Source organism: Aythya ferina (assembly GCF_964211825.1).
Source record: "Aythya ferina genome assembly, chromosome: 1".
NCBI lineage: Eukaryota > Metazoa > Chordata > Aves > Anseriformes > Anatidae > Aythya > Aythya ferina.
The window spans coordinates 127,128,708-127,150,229 of NC_140296.1; the positions used below are offsets into that span (position 1 = coordinate 127,128,708).

A 21,522-nucleotide genomic window follows, 5' to 3' on the forward strand; every position below is an offset into this window, starting at 1 on the left:
CTATTATCCACTGCTATTGTTTCATGTCCAGGCAAACCTTTATTGAGAGGTCCAGTCATTCCCACAGCAACCATGGCCTGTGTCAGCTTTGTTCTGCCCACAGTAGCAAGCAAACACCTGTGTATGAGACATATCAGGGAAGTGATCCAGTGGAAACTACATCATGGTAAATGGCTTGGCTTTTAGCCAGCTAATTTTCTGTTCTGCCTCTCTGAACTACCTTGCAAATGCTCATAATAGCACCAGAGATGGGTCAGGTGTGCAAAGCAGGCTTGCATGGTCATTTCTGGCTCAAGAACGTAACTTTTATGCTTATAAATTCAGAGACGTACTGCATGGAAAGAGAATTTTAATATGCATTTTCACTGAACAATATTGATGTGTTTTTATGCCAGTAGGCAGCTAAGTACCACACAGACCACTCAGCCCCCCCATGGACGGAAGGGGAAAAGAATTGGTGCTCACAGAAGTTTGTTTGACTGAGGCAGTGAAGATTCTTGCACTCCACATTGGCCCCGACTCCAGATGTAGGTTATAGACTCAGAATGGTTACAGCCAGATAGTGCAGCTGTTTCTAGATGACAGAAATGACTGAGAAAGCCAAATCTTCCTCAGTCCTTGTGTTTACACATCTAACTAGTGCTAGATATTCCACTGTTCTACTGGCTCCCATTAAATTAATTGCCTGCAGGATCATCCCTCCAAGAAAACAAGGCCACTAACTGGGAAGGGATTTTCAAAATGATGGAGCACATTCAACAAAAAATTCCTCTGCAAAGGCAATTAAATCTGCATTGTTCTACTTGGCAAGAGTATGGAGGATGTAAAAATAAATCTTCCTGCCCCTCATATGAAGCAGGTCTTTGTAGGTTCCTTCCTTACATATACATTCAGGAGAATAACTGCAGTTGCCTGTTCTTGAGACCTTCCTTTGAAACATGCAGCAATTGAGACATCTGTCATCTTTCAACGTAGGAGAAACGGAAAGGCTAGCATACACTTCAGCAACACTAGCCAGCCATAGCTCTGCTCACTCGTATAAATATGCTAAATGTCAAAAATGGTTAGTCACTTTCTGTCTGGTTTGAAGAGTTGTTCATCTACTAGAGAAAACTATTCCTTCTTTTCCAACCCTAAGCATGGACAAAAGAGATGCATTATTTCATTCCTAGTTGAACCCTGCAGAAGCTATAGCCAGAGAGTGCGGCAGTTTCTAGAACACAGAGATGATTGAGGAAGCCAAATCCCTCTCCCAAGGCACCTATGCCACAAACAAATCTCTAACCCATTAAAAGTCACCGTCAAAGTGACTTCTATCTGTTGCTGTACCATTTCCACAGTGGATGGGAGGGACATGGTGAGGTAGCTGAGGAGAACATTGTGAAGGACCGGTAAGCAAAGGATTAGCGTGCTACCTGCGGTGTTTGAGTATGTGGGTCTGTAACACAGCTGCACAGCCTTTATTATACTCTTATCCTCCCACTTGCTTGCAGCTCAGAGACAGAGGCAATTTTGGCGTGCACCAAGTCATAGAACAAGTTAGACTGGAAGGGACTGCTTGGCTCCTGTGTTCCTGCTCCTCATTTCTGAAGCACGGTAACTCCAGATACTTTGCACATCCTCCGCATCATTCCTGCCAGTTTCTCTTTTCATACCACCTTGTGGAGGGAAGAATGGTCTTATCCTTATGACCCACGTGGCTGCAGAGCCTTTCAGTGAAGTAGGAGTCTCCTTGTGCCCCCCTGTGGATGACCTTTCCTCCAGCAACAAAGCTCCTGGAGTTCCGCTGCACCTGTGGCACAAGGTGGCTCTGTTGGTGGCCCTCAGTTGGTGGCCATTAGCTCCATGCCCATTAATGCTCTGTGAAAAGCTGAGACTGTCAGAGAGCACAGCTGGACATGTGACTCTTCTCCTTTTGGCCACTTGGTGTGCGATTGAGGAGGAACACCTTGTTCCTTTGCAGTATGCTGGTTCTCTGAATGCAGGGAAACACACTGGCTCTGTTACTCCCTTCTGCTTTACACAGGGGTTCAACGAAGATGGAGAGAGAAGGATTCTTCTGGAGCCCAGTGCTGCTTCAGCTCAGTAGAATCTGAAGCTTTCAGTAGCAACAGGGAATATTTTAATTCAGCAAAACGCTGTCCTGCTGAGTGGCTGAGCCGGCTGGACACACCCGTACTGGGGATTGAGGGAATGGTATATATCTCCAATATGCTCATCCAACACCTTGCTCAAGGGCTTTTTCTCCTCGGGCTTGAGGCTTACTTCCACTCCTCTCTCCCACGTCCTTCCTCATTAGGACATTGACAGGAATCACTAGGAGGTAGATCAGACTTTAGCCATGTTTTGCTTTTGAAATTATTTGGATTTAACCTCCTGAGTGCAAGTCCTTGCTAATATGACTCTGTTTGGCCACACAAGCATGAACCTGCACTCTACCCCACTGTTATTTTCCCCTGGACTTTACACAGCTGACCCAAACCAAGTGCACAAGATACGGGTGTCTTTCTTTCAAGACCTTCCTTCTAATCACAAGGCATTATTGTATTTCCGTCACGGGCCAGGTCTTCAGCAGCTTCACCTTTCACAGCTCAACAAAGGCCAGGGCCACCAGGGCATCTAAGCACCCGAACTGCAGCCAGTGTTTGGTATGTTGCACAATGAGGTGCTCAGAAGAGCATTTCTTTCTCCCCATCTCCAGTCCCGCACAGTCTCTGGCAGTTTTCTCAGCAGGGATCTCTGTTTGGTTTGGCCAGTAGTTGACAGCCTCTGGGATTTGGAGAGGGGTTTCAGAGTGTTTGTGCATCTGCAAATCCGATTCACCTGAGCCCTAAGATGGCAAGAGAAGCACTGCTGCACAGTACAAAGGAAGGGAGCAAATGGCTGTCTTCCAGCGAGCAGGGGTGGATTGTGAAACAGGTGGAAGAATGGGGGAGGAAATGGATGAGAAGGGGAGCCGAAAGGTAAGCTAAGAACAGGGGAAACCCCAACTTTTATCTGATGGTGACCAGGCAACAAATGCTCCAGGAGCAGTGCCTGTGCCTGACCTTCCCAGAAGCCAATGCATTGCCATAGTGTGAACTGAGCCAGTGCGACACAGGGCCAGTGCTCAGTGCTGTGGGTAATGGAGCCTGTGTCAAGAGGTGAGCCGCATGAGGCATCATTAAGGAGTCGGAGCATAAATGATAACAAGCCTGATGGGGCTTCTGATAATTGCACAGGGGGGCTCTGAGGATAAACTCCCCAGTGTCATCGTTGTGCTGCAGCTGAAGGCCACGGTGGAGGTTGTTAAAGAGTTCTTGTATTGGAAAGCATTTCTGTCTGCCGGGGATGATGTTGGGGGCTAGCCACACAGAACATCCAAGGAATGCTTCATGAAGTCCCCAGGGCTGTGAGCAAAGTCAACGCGGCAGCACACAGTCCCTCCCTCAAGACAAAGACCAATGATGACCATTTGCAGCTCTGACCCCTTGGCCACTGCCATGCCTGTTCCACACACCTCTCCATCTGACCAGCCAGGAGGAGATTTTCTGAGACGGTGCAAACAGATGCTACCCCCAGGTGGGAGCTCCTCTAAGAAGCAGCTCCTGCAAGAACCCTAATCCCAAAGGCCTTCTTAGAGACCCCATGGGCAGGTGGCCCTTCCCCCTGGCAAAAAGATAAGAGTGGGGCAATGCTGTGGAAGAGAAGTGCCTTTTCTTTGGCCCAAGAGCTGCCCTGCATCGTCAGGAGCATCCCCTGCTCCTCCCACGAAGGGAATGAGCGATGTGGTGGAGAGACCATGCTTGGACAACCCTGTCACATGGACAAGGGGCTGAGAGTGACCTGCTCCTCTCTGGTCACTGTCAGGTGCCACTTTGATCACCCACACGACCCCTCGTTGCCCCACATGCTCTCCCTCTCTCTGCTGTCATGCTTAGTCTCTTGTGCAGGAACCATTCTTTCCTGGACAGGGAAGGCAGTGCAGTGAGAAGGCGCTGGAAGCTCAGCTGCTGGCAAAATGCTGAAAGGCAGATTGGGACCCTGAGCAATTCTTCCACAGATTCTTCCCCGCTGTGACACTGCCAGGTGTCACTGTTTAACAAAGCAGTCCACTGACGGGGTGTCCCCTCCTTGCTGTCCCCCATCCTCCCTCTCCCCACTGCACCACCTAGCATCCACAAGGCATGCCTCAGGCACAACACAACATTTCAAGGACTTTTATTAGACCATTTGACCAGAGCGGTGGATTTGGCAAGAGACGGGCAAGTGGCCATGCTGCTCTGGGGCAGGAATTTCTGTTTTCACTTGGCAGCGACAGCAGCGGTGGCACGGGCAGGTGCAGCCCGTTGCCTGCGCCTTCTCCTCCTATCCTTGGCCTTCCTCTTTCTGGAGGGTGCGGCCACGCGCTGGCTTTGGGGGACAGCTCTGCTGTGGTGCCTGGGCTTGCCTAGCAGGAGCTGCTTGAGCGCAGAGCTGTTCCGCACAGCCATCTGCAAGTGGCCCGGGGAAATGCGATGTTGGTTGCTCCTCTTGGAAATCTTCCCAGCCATGTCCATGGTCTTGTGCGTCACCCACTGCAGCACAGCAGCCAGAAAGACGGGGGCCCTGGCTCCAAGGCGCTCGGCGAACCGGCCTCTGCGCAGCTGCCTGTCGATGCGGCTCACAGGGAAGAGCAGCCCAGCCCGGGAGGAGCGGGAAGAGCGGCTCTTCTTGGCCTTTGCTCCCCGGCCTGTGGGGGGGCCCCCAGAGCACGTTGCTTCAGGCTCCCGCTCCTGCTCAGGCACCACGCAGACCTCCTCTGCTTCGGACATGCTGCTCGCGGCTCAATCCCGAGGCGTCTCCAGGCTGCGCGGGAGGATCTCCCTGCGTCCTGACTGCCTTGCCCCTGCTCTCGCTGTCCTTGTTGGCCCTGGCGGTTGCTTTCCGACCGCAGGCCCTGCCTGCCCCTGCCCGTGCCTGTGCCCAGCCTGTCCGAGCACTGCGTGTAGCAGGGTGTCCCCACGTGCGCTGCCCAGCGCCCACCCCTCTGGAGATGGGCTCCGCACCAGGCTCTCTCCTGCGCAGGCTCTGGTCCTTTATCCCCTGGAGGGGACCAGCAGGCAGGAGTCCCCCTGTGACCTCACCCCCCTGCCTGTGACCTCACCCAGCAGGGGGCTCGGGGACCACCCTGCTCCTGCTCCTCCATTGCCATGGCAGAGGCTGTCCCCACACCTGGCCTTGCCAGGATGAGCCTCCTCCCTGCTCTCCGGCCTGGCCCTGCCCTGTGACCTCTCTGCGTCAGAGGCTGCCTCCCGCCTCCAGCCCAAACCCACATTTCCACTCCAGGGGAGACAACCTCCCTCCCCTCGGCTCTCCCCATGCCTCAGGATCACGGGGCCATAGCACAGGGCTTCTGCAGTCACAAGGAGCCTTCCGACCCCAATCAGACCACCCTCTGCTCGAGCGGGGTCAGCTACAGCAGCTTGCCCTGGCCGGGGTCCAGTTGGGTTTGGAAGAGCTCCGCAGCTGGAGACTCTACAACCTCTCAGGGTGACCTCGCTGCACCTCCTCCAGGCTGAACAGTCCCAGTGCTCTCGGCCTTACCTTCCAACCAAAGCCCTCATTTTCCCTAGCCTTCCATGTACTTTTCTTGCATCTTCCGTTTCCTCGTTCTCTTCCCCTTCCCTCTCCTTCCCTGTTGGGCAGTTGGGCAGGTCAAGGTGGAGAGTGACCCAGACGGAAGGAATGCCAATCCCAGCCCGACGCCTGCTGTGGCTAAGCAAGAAACAGGTCCCTGGGGTGTGGCTGCCTGGGACAGGTTCATGTGGGCAGGGCTGTGAGGGAGCAATGTCTCGAGAGCATCTCGAGAACACCTGCATGATATTGCTGGCAGAGGGTGCTGTGCCTGCTGAACTTCACTCCAGAGGCAATGCAGGCAACATGCTCTGCCTGGATGTGAATCCCAAGGTCTCTTCAAGTGCCTTCCTTCAAGACTGAAAAGTTTCAGAGACCTTTCTTTGTGATTTCTGTAAGTTCAGCCTCCTTGGCTTTTTGTAGCAGTACAGGGAGATTTCCAGATGACACTTCTTGTTGCTGTTGTGGTTGATGCTATTGTTATTATTTTCATTTTTATTAAACTAAGAAACTCATACCAAGGTGTCATTTAAGCTCTTTGTAGGTCCTCTCCCTGCTCACATTGCCCAAAGCGGGCTTCACACTTCCAACTCTTCCCTAGTTGAAGAAACTTCATGTCTCTAAGTACCCAGAGAGATGCCAATTAAAGCAAATCCCAACCAATCCTGTTTCCCCGCTGTTGTTAATTTATCAACTATTTGCTGTCACACAAATCCTAGAATTTCAGGATAGCTTTACCAGTGGCAGCCTGATGAAGTGCAGAGGCAGTGCCTGCCAAAGAAGGGTGGCAGCTGGAGTTGCTTTCCTTCCCTCCAGGTCACCGCTAGCAGAGGTGTGCAGGAGTTAAACCATGCTGCTTAGAAGGGAAGCAATATCTCACAGACCCAGAGCTTTGCCTTTTTTTGTTGTTTTATTTTTTGTTTGTTTGCTTGTGTTCTGAGACTATTGCATTTGCTGTAGTTGTGGAGTTTTAGAACCACTCTCTGGGATGACAGGAATCCCTGGAAGTCTTCAAAAGACGTTTAGATGTAGAGCTTAGGGAAATGGTTTAGTGGGGACTGTTAGCGTTAGGTCAGAGGTTGGACTCGATGATCTTGAGGTCTCTTCCAACCTAGAAAATTCTGTGATTCTGTGATTCTGTGAATTCAACTCTCCTTCATGCATGAGGTCACTTCAGAAACAGAGTGTTTTCAGATACCTGTACCACTGGCAGGAATGTGATCAATTTTATATTTGTCTACTGGTATTAATAGCAAATCCTTGTTGATTTCCAGTCTCCCTGAGTTCATAGCATCAATGCCATGTGATTTTTAAAGCCTCCATCTCTGTAAGCAGTCACGGATCCAAATTGGTATCTATGAAGCATGCTGCTTTTACGGCATCGCTGCTAGCAAGGGCTCCATGAATGGAGGAGGTCTCTGACTACATGGTCTTCTCTTGAACCATAGGAACCGCTTAGCATAAGAAATGTTTGGGTGGCAGTATTTTACAGATCCCTTGGACTTGGTTTTCCTGGATATCTTTAGCATATTGAAAAATAGAGGTCTATGTTTAAAATTAATAGTCAGGATTCCCAAGGTCCCACAAGTCAAACAGCCCAGGTAAAAGACTCAATACTGTAGGAGTTTTCATATGCAACAGCAGACATCAAAATGCTGTTCTTGAATTGCCATCAAGGTCTCTTGTCTGTTAAGGTCATAGCGAGTGTCTTGCTGTTGTGAAGATAAAGTTCTGAAACTGCACTTTTGTCCCAGCTTTCACAGTACTGAGCACACTTGTTTGTCAGAAAGTAGCTTCAGAGTAAGTACAAAGCAGAATTGGGAGGCAGTAGGAAGACAGTGCTGCTTCTCCATATAAGAGAGCTGGGGCCTGACCATCTGCTCTGGGTAAATGAACCCCCTTCCACTCTGGGTCACGGGGGTTAAGGCTTTACTAATCATAATGGAAGGGAAACGAAAATAAATAAATAAATAAATAAATAAATAAATAAATAAATAAAACATGAAAAAAGAAAAAAGAAAAAAAATACAAAAAAAAAAAAAAAAACCAAAAAAAAAAACAACACCCGCTTAAAACTCTGCATGCAGAGCCCTCCAAGAAAGGCAGAGAGCATTAAGGGTGTTCTGAAATAGGAAGTGGATGGCATTGCTCACGGTTGCAGCTCGGGGGAAAACCTTGTCCCACGCGAACCGCTGTGAGCTGGTTGCGACACGACGACCAGAAGATGGCAGCAGGTGACACTGAGAGCATCCAGGGATGCTCTGTTCACTGCAGAGATGCCCATTGTTTTCGTCGTCCTAAACCAGAAAACTTTATTGATCTCTGTCCTACAGACAATTATAGGTACCAACCTTGGACACTGAGCAATCCCTTTGCAGACTCCTCCCCACTAGACTGTGCTGATGTCACTGTTTAAACAAAACACTTCATTGATGGGTACTCCCTCCTGTTGGTGAGAAGTAGTTTCTGTCCCCCAGTCTCCTTCTTCCCACTTTGCTGCCTGACACTTGCAAGGCATGTCTGGGGCATAGAATGGCATTGCAATGGCTTTTATTGGACCATTAGACCATAGTGGTGGTTTTGACAAGAGTCTTGCCTTTCCTTGGTGATTTGGAACAAGAGCTTCTTCTTGGGAGTGATGGTGGATAGTCGGCTGAATATGAGCCAGCAGTGTGCTCAGGTGGCCAAGAAGGCCAACGGCATCCTGGCTTGTATCAGGAACAGTGTGGCCAGCAGGGCTAGGGAGGTGATCGTTCCCCTGTACTCAGCTCTGGTGAGGCCGCACCTTGAGTACTGTGTTCAGTTTTGGGCCCCTCGCTACAAGAAGGACATGGAGGTGCTTGAGCGGGTGCAGAGAAGGGTGACGAAGCGGGTGAGGGGCCTGGAGAACAAGTCCTACGAGGAGCGGCTGAGGGAGCTGGGCTTGTTCAGCCTGGAAAGGAGAAGGCTCAGGGGCGACCTTATCGCTCTTTTTAGGTACCTCAAGGGAGGCTGTAGCGAGGTGGGGGTTGGCCTGTTCTCCCACGTGCCTGGTGACAGGACGAGGGGGAATGGGCTTAAGTTGAGCCAGGGGAGTTTTAGGTTAGATGTTAGGAAGAACTTCTTCACTGAAAGGGTTGTGAGGCACTGGAACAGGCTGCCCAGGGAAGTGGTGGAGTCACCATCCCTGGAAGTCTTCAAAAGACGTTTAGATGTAGAGCTTAGGGATATGGTTTAGTGGAGGGCTGTTAGCGTTAGGTCAGAGGTTGGACTCGATGACCTTGAGGTCTCTTCCAACCTAGAAAATTCTGTGATTCTGTGATTCTGTGATTCTTCCTTAATGGTGACACTCCCACATGCAATCACTATGGCTGATTTATTAATACTCCTCTTTTGGGGAAATGAAACAACTGACTTCTTTCTTTGGTGTGCCCCTATCTTGCAGAACGTGATTTCTCCCAGGAGCTTCTTAAATTCAGACCCTCTATTGACAGCCTGGAGAATAAGCCATGGAGAAACGTTCCTTGTTATGGTTGGAAATTTCCCTATCCAGGGCTATAGCATCATATGTCAAGTACTGGAACACAGAAGCCACATACACAAGGGGATCCAGCCCCAACACCTGATGCTTATTTCCCTTTGCACAGCTGCTTGTTTTTGTGGCTCACAGATGAAAACCATCCCAGTCCTGGAGAAGAAACTCATTTTGGTCATTACTTCCTCCTCTTCAAAAGTGTCTGCAGAAGACAATTTCATGTCCCATTTCCTTCTCAGGTGTTTTGAAAGATAATACAACAATACTTGAATACTTGCTTAATAATAATACTTCCTTTTTTTGTGGAACTGGTTTGTCTAAACATTCTTTTCAGTGGATAGCTCAATTCTGTCTACTTGGCATTTTTACCTATCTGTGAATTGCTTTCTCTGTTTTCTTTCTGTACCAAGGTCATACAATGGGTATAAGCAACTCGGGCGCTGGAGATTTCTTTTGTGATAGAGACTTTAGCCCCAAGTAAGGATATAAATATCCTTTTTGACAAATGAATAGGAACCAGTGGGAGTCTATACCTTCCTTGCACTATAAGAGGAGACAGCTCATCCTTTTTTTGCATGTTGATACACTCTCTGGCAAGTCCTTTTCTAATTCACATGGTTCAGGAAAGTAAACTTCTAAGTTTCCTAACAATGTAACTGTAGTGGGTGTACGTGGCAAGGTTTTGGTAGCAGGAGGTCCATAGGGGTGGCTTCTGTGAGAAGAATCCAGAATCTGCCCCATGTTAGATAAAGGCCCCACTGCTGGCCAGAGCTGAGCCAAAAAGCAATGTTGTTTCCGTCTCTGTGAGGCAGGAAAAAAAGAAAAAAAAAGAAAAAAAAAACTGATCAGGTTGATTTTCTATGTTTTTCCTTATGAATAACAAAGTTGTTCATGTTCTCACTGAAGTACCTCATTAAAGTTTGAGACAACATTCGCTACAACAATTGTTCAGAATTGTTCCAGATGTGTTCTCTATATCAGATCAGTACCATTTAATTAGCTAATCTAATATAAGTACATTTGCAACACAAGCAGAGTTTGATTTCCAGGAACCTTGGCTGATTTTTATATATTTTATCTTAAAATATAGTTTTTGGATGTTCTAATTACACAGCTGACAGAGCAATCGAAAGATCTATTTATTTATTTATTTATTTATTTATTTATTTATTTATTTATTTTAAGACTGCTCATTTTGATTTTAGCATTGATAAAAAGAATAATTTTTATGTTAATTTTCATAGTATGTAAAAGGAAAAATGAAAGACTAAAATCTCATTTGTGTGAGTCCAGAAGTACAAAGGAGAGATACTTCTTTTCCCTGCTCATCTTTTTAACCCTTACACTCCTAACAGGGATAGATTAGTGTACATAAGCATCATGACCATTAGGTTATTCAATCAAGTGGTACCATATGTGCGTTCTTCATTTTTGTTAAATTGTACAAACTGTACCAGCAACTCCAGTCATCCTGTTTTCAACATGTGCATGCAAAGTTTCACAACTGCAACAGTGTTAAACAATGTAATGTACCGGGGTTAAAACACTGTGAGTAATCTATTCTCCTGTTCCTGTTTTCATGAAAGCATGTACCTATCTGCCTTTCTGCTTTAGTTAGAATCACTGACATTTTAGTATCAGCTATATGTTTTGCTGTTGCTCTAGAAGGCATTGTCTTATGGTCTTAGTTATGACAGCTGTTACAAACTTTGCCCTAGGACAGTTTTTGGATAATAGAAATCACAGAATCACAGAATTGTAGGGTTGGAACGGACCTCAAGAGATCATTGGGTCCAACCCCCCTGCCAAAGCAAGTTCCCTAGAGCAGGTTGCCCAGGTAGGCGTCCAGACGGGCCTTGAATATCTCCAGAGAAGGACACTCCACAACTTCCCTGGAAATAGTACAGCAAAACACTGCCCTATCAGGATATCAAAGAATCACTGTTCTCCAGAGAAGTGTAGTGAACAGTGGACCCAGGGGAAAAAACAATGGAGCAGCTGGCTAATTTCTCATAAAATGTAATGTGAGCTCCCTCCTTGGCTAACGAGGTCCCCCTGTTACTTTTTTTCCCCTGTAGGACTGTTAGTTCACCTCATAGAAAGGTAGTTTCTACAGCTGTGTCCATTCCTGTGAGGGAGATTTATGAAACTTATTTTCCTGAAGAATCACTTCACTGTGCAGACTCAAAATCTGAGTGTTAGTGTATGCTTTTCCTCATATCATTGATCTGGAAAAGAAATGAGATGTGAAGAAATGTATTCCAAAAATGGAAAAAAAAAATATGTCAGGTTACTGAGCAAAAGTAAATATCTTCTAAGATGTGGCCCTTGTCAGTAGGTCCTTCTAGTTCAGTAGTTTCTAGTCTGAAACATCTAAGATGAGGTTCCAACATCAAACAGAAGTGCTTAGTTCTTTTTGACAACAGTGCAGCTTGCCAGTTTTAAGATACAAGTTTACATTCTGGTTTACTATTGGCACATTCTGGTAGGATACAGAAAATAAAGCATGATCACAACTCTGCTGCTGAATACAGCTTCCCAAATTAAAGGACAGCCAAAAGGTTTAAAACATGTTATTCAATTCTTTGCTTCACGGCTGAACCTGAAGTAATACGAAATTAAATGCTATCTTCCTAAAATAAAGTTCTAATAAAAACAAAGTTGTAATAAAAACAGATGTATTATAAAGAGGTATCTGTGTTTTCTTCAGTAGTGGAAAGAAATATATGACAGTCAGAGAGGGTAGAAGTGAGGTAAAGAGGAAGAAAGAGAATATAGCAATCAGTGAGAGGGGAACTTTTGCTTGGCACTATCCAAACTGAGGAAGTTCAGATGTATTTTGATGTCTGTGCTGTTTCATTTGTGTCTGCTAGTATAAGGAGACCCTGCAAAGGAGTAGGTTTTCTTCCTAGCTCACTAGCTGCAAATGTTAGTTCTTTTTTCTTCTTCTTTGTTCTGATGCTTTTTCAGCTTTACCAGCTATGACAGATGAAATAATATATGCCAATCTGAAATTTGAAAACTGCTACGAGCTGGATAATGTCCCAGAGCCTGAAGTTCCTAAGGAAAAAGGTATAGTATCTATTAAGCTTTTATGATTTATTCTTTCTAATGTAGATAGAATGGGGAATACTTTTAACTTAATTGCATGCCTAATGGGCCTTTGTTAGCTTTTTTACCCTTAGAAGAGTTATACTAGTTATACATGTGTTCTGTTTTTTGTTGCTTTCATTTCTACCTGAACTTTTCAGAGTTTGGAAGGTGTACCTCAAACAATTAACTTATTATTTAATGAAAATGTATATTACTGAGAGTTATACCAAGTTTGACAAATAGTTCTAATTGTTTAAACCTCAAAAAGTGTTAAGTAAATTTTTAAAGTTTATCAGATCCATTTAATTCCTTCATATGCTTACATTCCAGTTTAAAAATCAAATAACTTTAATTGACTTGATTGCTCTCCTTAAGTTCTAGCCTGAATTAATGCAGTGGTCTCTGAAATGGTTATATTTATTAAAGCAGTGAATGTATTTTAAATTCTGGGAGTTCTGCTTAATTTGTGTCAAATTGATTACAAGTGTCTGTGAAGATGAGCTCTTGATTTGAATGATGTAGCTGATGAGCACAAAAGACATATAAAGCGCAAACTGTTTGTGGAGTCAGGCTCTGGGAGCAGAGTTTTACAGACAAGAGGACAAGATACTTGTGATTTAAAGAGAATTTTGTAGGGAACTCTGTAAAATAGCAGTGTTCCTTAAGTTACAGTTTTGAATATTTCCAAAATATAATTCAGGGGCTAACAAACAAACAAACAAACAAAACAAACATATAAACTAAAAAACAACAACAATAAAAACTCTTAACTGTCTTTGCATTAAGCTCTAATCTCTTTCTTTAACATCTGATGACAGCAATATCCTCACATGTCCCCAGATGTACTCCTACAGTGTCCCAGAGTGGAAAACATATATTTCATGAGAAAGCCCCATCCTGAGATGGCACAAGCATCAAAATGGGGGAAGAAAGGAAAGAGAAAAACAAAACAAACAAACAAACAAACAAAAACAAACAAACAAACAAAAAAAACCACAATCTATAAATATATCCATTCTGGGACCACAAGAGGCCTACTGTAGAGGAAGGAGGACCTAGCCCAAGAATCATTTGGCTGTGCCAGATGTAGCAGCAGTAGTGTGAGGTTGCACAGTATTTTACATGGAACTTTTACTTAAAAAAACTCTTAAGGCAATACTTCAAATAAAACAGTCAAAGCTAAAACTACTCCTCAGTCTTACTTCATACTGGTCTCCAGAAAATATTTTGTATTTATATATGAAACCTCATGATCAGACCATAAAATCTTTCTTTTCATTTAAATGTTTCAAGGAATGTGGGCTATAACACTCAGTCTTCAGCCTGGAACTGTATATTTGTAGGGGTGGAATTTATTTATTTATTTATTTATTAAGCAATTTATTTTTGTTCTTTAACTCCAATTCATACTAGTCTACTTATAAGCCTGCCTTATTGAGTTAAATTTCTACTACTGAGGCTTTCCAGTTACCTAATATTCAGCTTCAGAACACATATAGAAGCACCTTGACTGTAAAAAATATACGTGCCAGCAGTCAATGTATCCTTATGTCTTGTTAGGAAGTGAAAAGCACACATGTATGATTCTCCTGTGTAGACTTTATCTCCAATTGCCTTTTATTGCTCACTGCCTGTGAGATCAGTCTTTGCAAAATAATGCAGAAGGGAAGTGTTTTTTTGTCAACGGCCTGGGTATTTCTAATTTTATACAATACTAAGTGTTTATAGCCCCTCTCTAGAGTGGAGTTGTATTTTATGATGAAATGTGGGAGCCAGGAGAGAGGAAGATGTAATATATATTTAGCAAGACTTTTGTCAGTGTCTCTTACTGATAATGTCATTTTAAAGCTGAGGAAGTAGAGGCTGGGTAGTGGGCCGTTAGGTGGGTTGAAATCTGTGTAGACTACTGGCTCAAAGGGGAATAAGTGATGTCTGAATGTCTGTTTGGTGGCTAGAAATAAGCAGAATACCTCAGGGGCTGATATTGAAACAATAGTGTTCAATCTAGAACCTGAAAAATGACACTGAGCATGTCCTCAGCAAATTTATAATGATACTAAATCAGGGGTAGTGGTTGACCAAATAAATGACAGAGCTTCAATACAAAGGAACCTTTAAAAATTTGAGGACTGGGTAAGCAGACACTCCATCAAATTCCACAAGATGAAGCATGAAGTTGTGCAGTGGGGCTGGACTAATCCCAGTCAGTGATACAAACTGGGAAGCAGTCAGGCTGTGGAGAGCCCTGCTGGAACATTTATGGTGAATGGCGGTGTTAAATATGAGCCAGCAGTGATTTACTATTGCAAATATGTTTTCATTGTAAGCTGCCTACTGAGCTACATGAGCAGGATCATGGCCAGCATGTTGAAGGAAGTTTTTACTTCCTTAGATGCAGCACAAGCAGATCAACACTTTGAATACTATGCCACAGTTCAAGACATCTGGTATTTGAATTTCTTTCAATTGTTATAGTTCCTCGGCTTGAGTTTCTACAGTGTGAGGTCTTGTATTACATTCTGCCTGGGCTTGCTTCACCACAGATGTTGACCACAGATTGCACATTTCTCTGCATAGTTTCCACTCCTGTTCCTTCATCCTTTCAGTTCCTGTTCCTTAAGCACTTCACTGTCCAATTTTAAATCCACCTTTCTCTTTTCTAGACTAGCAATTTCTTCTCCATGTTTCTTTTTTTTTTTTTTTAACTGACTTTATTGTACTAAGTCAAGCTGTTTGCAACTGTCCACAAAGCTTGTATTGTGGCAGACTTAATATCTGCCTTGGATTTAGTGCTTTCCCATTTTTATGAAATACTAGCTAGAAACCTTAAATACCAAGAAGTGCCACAGGACTTTACTATGGCATGCAAATTTAGCAGATTACCACAGAAATATATTGCACATCACAAATTGCCACAACAATATATTACATATGTGTTTTCATCTTTCAGTAATTTGTTTTCTAAAGTTCACAATACCTTGATTTCACAGTTTATTGCCTTGTAAAGGACTGAGGTTGTCCACTTTCTCCACTGAGTTGTTGTGGTCTCTCAATTTCTTACCTTGTCTGGCCATCTACTACTGTGTGCAGAGACTCTCTGCAGCAGGAATATACTACCGTAATATAGAAAGCAATGATTTATTAACTAACATGTCACAAAGATCTCTGGAATTTAATGAAGCTAATGTGTGTTCACCATTCCCTTAGTATCAAAATACCAATTCATGACTGAATTATTCCTAGGACTTCCCACTTCATCCCACTCTTGGTGGCCAGTAGTCCTGATTTTGATCACAATATGCCTGGCATTGCTGATGGGGCTGATGACTCTGGCAATTTTATGTAAGTACCAGTGCATTTTTGTTTGCTGGGGGGCTCAAGCTACTGAATGATGTCAGATGGACATCTCCTTCAGATGCAATTTCTGGTTCAGCTGAGAACAGGTAAACCAAGACAACAGCAGGTCAGCCTTCCCAGATATATCCACTTGCCACAGCATCTTTGTTCTCTTCTAGATGTGATGAGGCTGGAAGTGAGCAATAAGGAGAGGAGGTGGAAAGAACTGGAATAGGAGATTAACTGCTTTCTGTGGCTGCCATTGTCTGGTCTCTTTAAAACTGCGTTCACAATCCTGCTGTACTGACTAATGACGGGTTAATTTCCTGTTGACAAGTTCGAGTAATTCTGGATCTGAAGGGAAAGAAAAAGCTCTGTGTCACAGTAAAGAGGCTGTTTCCTTTATTTCACATCTGTAACAATTCTAGTGTGTGATCCAGAGCTAAGTTCATGTTTTTAGAAAAAAGCAGAGCCTGGAAAACAATACCATGGAAATATATGCTAAAATTGACACTGATTTTTTTATTAATTCATGTTCAAATGAGAAATAGAATTCCACTAGTCAAACAGCAATAACTGTAGAAATACACTATGCAAATGTCCTCCACCTCAACAGCCCTTACAAGTAACTGTTCAGGGAGGAATATCTCTCATATTGTTTATTTTTCCCTACTAACCTGCTAAGCCATTCCCTGGTGAACAGCACAGGGAGTTTTTACTGTGAGTTTCAGTTTCCAAAGGTTCCAAGGATTACAGGACACAGATTAGAGACCTCAACATGACAAAGAATGATCTGCATGCAAATTTCTCAAAAATCCTGCAAGCAATTGGAAATCAGCTATGCTTGGGAGGAAGAAAAGATCTTCAAAATAATGGTAAATTAATATGTTTCCATGAGGTTTTGCCTTTCAATATGACAGGGAAGAAAATGAGATGTGTCTTCTGTGTCTACTCAGGTCTGCCTCCCTAGGTAAGACACGAATATCCTAAAGTCTGAGCTGATGTGTGCTGAAGCATCAGCTAAAACAGCCCGAGAGTTTGTTTACTGTCTCCTGACTGTGTCCAGTGTAGAACTGTTTGTGAAATCAGTTTGTCACAGCTCAGTTACTTAAGTGGCATCTGACAATGAGCCAGTGAGAGAAGCAGTTACCTTCAGAAACTACATTCAGAGAAGTAAGAAATCCTGTTGTGACTGTTGAGAAGGGGGTTTTCATTTGTACAGATATTGTTCAACATACAAACTAACTGTCTAGGACTCCTGCTTAGTCAATGAAGAAAAACTGTCAGTGCAAGGATACAGTCCATTTTCTGCCAAGAAAGACAACTGAAATGACAAAAAATGTTTTTCACACCTGTTTTTTCCATTGACTAAAATGTGAATCCAGATGGGTTCATTCACATGAAGCGAAATCACCATTGCAGAATCCCGAAATAAATCTCATCTGCAATACCTGAATCTCCCTCAAGGCCTAATGGAATGAGATAGGCAGTGATTAAGTTTTCATCATTTTCATTACCCAAACCTTCTGGGACCTCACTGAGACTTTGACTGAATGAGGACAGTCGCAAACATCCCCATTCTATAGGAATTTTGTTGCCACAGGTCGAGAATGATTAAGGGCAGCCTAGGAGCAGCAATGGAGTGATGGTTTTCTTTTCCAGATCTAAACTGTGTGGTCTGCCCTACAAACTGGAATTGGCCAGGTGATGGTGATATGTGTTACTACCACTCTACTGAACGGAAGACATGGCAACAGAGTCATGGGTTTTGTTCCTCACAAAACTCTACTCTTCTGCTGGTAAAAGAGATGGCAAAGCTGGTATGGCCTGTTTTCTGACTCTTTAGCGTGAAAGAATCTGCCCTATTGCAAGAACAGCAGTGTTAGCCTGATGAATTTGGTAGAGGGCATAGACCGTGTACATTAGGACAGTCCCAGTTCTTCCATTACACAGCAGAGGGACTATGAAGTTAGCAGTTTCCTGGCACTTCACATGTCATTTTTGTGAATGGCACTGTGAGCAGGAAATTTTCTGCAGTGGTTATGTTGCTCTGCGAAGGGCTAAGACATAGATCTGGTCACTGCCCCACAAAATGCTGCCCTTCCAGTTGCTGGTGGTCAGCAACAGCACATCTTACCATGGCTTGCTGTGGCTCTTACTACTAGAATAACTGGTGAAAGTAGGTTTATGTCTGTTTAGTCATTAATTTAACAAGTGTTATGGATCCTTATGAGGATTTGCTAAGATGTGAGTGTGAAAACCTCTTTCAGCCTGTTCTCCCAATAGACAAACCATAGTTATCCCAATTTTGTGAAAGTTCTTTCCACCAGAGTTAGTCTCATGTTCTCAAATAAGATGAAAACACTTGGGAATGAGTTGCTGAAGTCTGGCTTAACATTTTAGGAACTGAAAACAAACTTGGTTGGGAAGATAAAATGCCAGGTGTAGACTGAAATAATGCTTTTACCACAAGATCACAGCACACCCATTGGAAGTGAAGGCAGAAAATATATTCCAAGAGCTAGTGGTCAGAGCTTGGCCTGTCTACACTCCAACACATGACAATGGCAATTCTCCTCTCTCTGAGCTGCAGGGTGCAATGTTTCCTCCAGAATGAAGAGAAAGTAACTTTATTCTCATCTTCCCAAATTGGTTACTATAAAGATCGAGAGGTGCAGTTTGTTCTACCTTTCTTAATCAGGGCACCAAGAGAGATGAAGAAAAAAAGAAAATGGAGAAGCACCCTAGGAGTGACAATGGGAAGTGAAGGAAGAGAGCAACAGAAAAAGAAAAAAAAAAATCTTCATAGATTTCCCTCAAGTAGGAGGGAGAAAGGCAGCATCATTTCCGTTTACCTTCTTACCTGTTCTGGTCAGAGAATTTTTTAAGAAGAAAACATTACTAACTGTCTAACTGTAAAATCTCCTCTAGTTGTCATGTTTCAGCTTTTGGAAATTAGTAAATGGTGCTACAGCCACATGTAAATGTTCCATAAATCAAACCCAATAGTTCCTTGTAGCAGCTTTCCTTTCACTGATGAAAAATGCTAAGGGCAAAGTAAAAGGGGAGGAATGATGCACGACTGAAAGGGAGAACAGCGATTCAGTATTTCCCTCAAAGGGTTTAAATCAGGTAGATAAGGGTGACATTGTCTTTCAGGATCATAAGTGTATCTTTGTGATTAAAAATAGTTCTCCTATCACCTCTCCTTGGATAGCAGGCCTTTCCTTTAAGAGCAGAACTTGTCATGATAGGTTAGCAATTTGTGATTATTTATGTTCTTTGAGCAGTTTCCATCACGGTTTGCAACTTCTGAGACAATGTCTTGAATATCTATTTTGAATTATTCTTACTCTGTATAGGAACTGGTTAAAAAATTTCCTGGAACAACATTCTGGCTTGGATTATCATTTAGAGCTGATAAGAAAGGCTGGTTCTGGGCAGACAACACAACTGTTACAGAAGAACAAAAGTCTTGGTAAGTTTTAATAACGTGGACAGATATTTCCTGCAGTACATAAATTTGGTCCTCACCCATGTGCTACTCTCACTTTTTTAACACCAAAAAGACATAGGATAACCAACTTCTACACAATTTTTTGTATATTCAGGGTCTTCTTTTTCCATTTCAGATTTTTCTTGGCCTCACCCAGGACTGCTTCTAGGCTAATCTAGGCACTAGTACTGGGGAGAAAAAAAGGTGCCTGACAGTTTCTATTCACAATTTAGTTTCAGACTGACCATAAATGTCATACATTTCTCTTGTAATTGATATCTTGCCTCAGTGAGGACACATGGAAAAATTCCAACAGAAAAGCATTTTGTTTTGTGTTGGTTTTTTTTGTTTGTTTGTTTGTTTGTTTGTTTTTTAATTATTGTTATTATTATTTTATTTTATTTTGTTTTGTTTTGTTTTGTTTTAATATAAGGCACCATTTATTTTTCTAGAATCACTTCAATTCTGTTTAACATGTTATTTCAGAAATACAATATTTTTTTTTTCTTGCTTTCCAGCCTGCTTTTTCATTATTGGACAGTATCCTCTTAACTGATATCCTACACTCAGTACACAGCAATTAGTGTTTCTTACTCTCAAGTACAGGAAAGGTTTAGAATCCAGCCTTACAGTCTGCTGGGAGTGTTTGTTGGCATATTCATGACAAGGCCAGCCTCCTAGGTGTTATTGCATTATGTTGCTAAACTCTGTTTCTTTGTTGAGGTTATGCATTCTTTGTGAAAGATAAATGAGGACTTCTTGCAAAGATAGCTCTTTCTGAAAAGTGTGAAAATGCACAGTTTGAATGAGATGGGATAAAATAATAAAGATTTTTGCATCATAGGACAAATAATTTACAACGTTCCCACCTCTGTGGATATATTTACCATCATAGAATATACAACCAAGCATGTGAAGCAGTTGATTACTATGTCTGTGAAAAGCCTGCCATCCAGTTGCAGCGACGTAACAACCACCAGCAAGAGGAATGGTTTGTCAGATCAAGAGGATTATGAGAGTTTAGAAGATATTCAACAAGGTTGATTTTTTTTTTTTTTTTCAAAATTATCACATAAGAATTTAAATATGTTGGGTCAGACCTAATACATTTTCCCATTTTCATTTTCTTTCAGACACATGTAAAAATGTCTTCACATTAAGGAAACACACACTGTGATGGGCTCCAGTGATCCATGTCTGTTTTTTCAGGTTCAAAATGTCTAAACTATTACTCAGTTTTAGCCAACTTCAGTGATGAACAAAATGGGCAAAAGTGGTTGCCCAAGAAAAAAAAAAAAAGCACAGTATCAAGGCAAACACATAAAGAAATTGCTCCTAGCACCATCCACTGATAACAGTCCTAATACCACTTGTTGGAACTATGTAGTTGGAACATAACACCAACTACGAGGATTAAATGCTTCCATTCAGGACACGCTTCTGAGGTCTTGCTGGTCTGACAGTACTAGGATGGAATATACAACACACAAACACAGTCATTCTCAAAAGGTGGGCCAGGGTGTTCACAAACAGTATAAATAATGGTAACTCACCATTCACTTCTCTGTGGTAACATTTCATAGCTGTTCCTTTCAATTTGTGTTGTACCTGTTCCTGTGTTTTGCAGTTAAAATGCAGGCCTTCTGCCCAGTAACTTCCCAGAGTCTCTCTTGGTCTTTGTACTAGGTATATGAGAAATCTGATGTAGAAGCTGTCCTGAACATGACACATCCTTTCTTGCTAATGAAAGGCCTTTTGCCATAAATAATTTGTCATAAATAAATAAATAAATAAATAAATAAGTCTGATTTTATTTTCTCTAACAGTAGAGTTACTGCAAGGTAATAGAAAAGATGTTTCTAGGATGTTTCTTCATTTGTGAGATAGGCCTAAGAGCAGACGGGACTTTGTCAAAGACAGACATGAGCTGAGATTGACAGCTGTCCACACAACAGGCAGCCACAAAGCTACATCGTACCTTTCTGCAGCCTTGGTCTTTCAGGTGACCTTACTTCTTGTCCAAAACCACTCTGTGGTGCAGGAACTATATTTGTTACTGTAAAGGCAGCTGGGATTAGAGTAGTTTCACAGTGCACTGTGCTACTAAAACAGAAGCAGCTAGTTTTTTTATTCTCAAAAAGCAATAACTAAAACACTCAAGCAATCGATAAACAAACAAACAAAAACACTCCAGAGAAGGAGGGAAGGCAGTGTCCTACCTACAGTTGTTCACATACTGAAGTGAAAAACATAGTCCAGCAAGGCTGAAGATGGCAAAGAACATATCCTAGTGGTGGTGAAACGTAGGATTTAAAGGTGCATTGTCTGACTGTATTTAAAAGAAATTTTTGCTCACAGAGGGAGAAACATTAGAAATTCTCTTATTATGTATGGGTTGTGATGGCATTTTTGAATCAGTAGTATACAGCAGTGTGTTTCACTTTTCTAAAATCTACTCCCCCTGCCTCCCAAGTGATAAACTCTAGCT

The 21,522-nt window shown here is 43.0% G+C and overlaps 2 protein-coding genes across 4 annotated transcripts; one reads left to right on the plus strand and one right to left on the minus strand.

Moving 5' to 3' along the window:
* Positions 1–4,283: 4,283 nt before the first annotated feature.
* On the minus strand, positions 4,284–4,793 carry LOC311442203 (histone H2A-like; the record flags this gene model as incomplete). The annotated part of the gene is made up of 1 exon (XM_084531105.1): positions 4,284–4,793. The coding sequence occupies one exon, from the start codon at positions 4,791–4,793 to the stop codon at positions 4,284–4,286; it is 510 nt and encodes a 169-aa protein (XP_084387231.1).
* Positions 4,794–11,919: 7,126 nt separating this feature from the next.
* On the plus strand, positions 11,920–20,836 carry LOC311423350 (C-type lectin domain family 1 member B-like). Of its 3 annotated transcripts, none has more exons than XM_084497248.1 (7): positions 11,920–12,181; positions 15,446–15,544; positions 16,279–16,413; positions 17,201–17,358; positions 18,901–19,016; positions 19,879–20,073; positions 20,168–20,836. In XM_084497248.1, exons 1-6 carry the CDS (start codon positions 12,091–12,093, stop codon positions 20,048–20,050), a joined length of 771 nt encoding a protein of 256 aa, XP_084353374.1. In that variant the 5' UTR covers positions 11,920–12,090; the 3' UTR covers positions 20,051–20,073; positions 20,168–20,836. The 3 variants fall into 3 exon arrangements, with proteins under 3 accessions (XP_084353374.1, XP_084353375.1, XP_084353373.1); XM_084497247.1 differs by having other exon boundaries at positions 11,922–12,181; positions 16,270–16,413; XM_084497249.1 differs by lacking the exon at positions 16,279–16,413.
* The last annotated feature ends 686 nt before the right edge of the window (positions 20,837–21,522 follow it).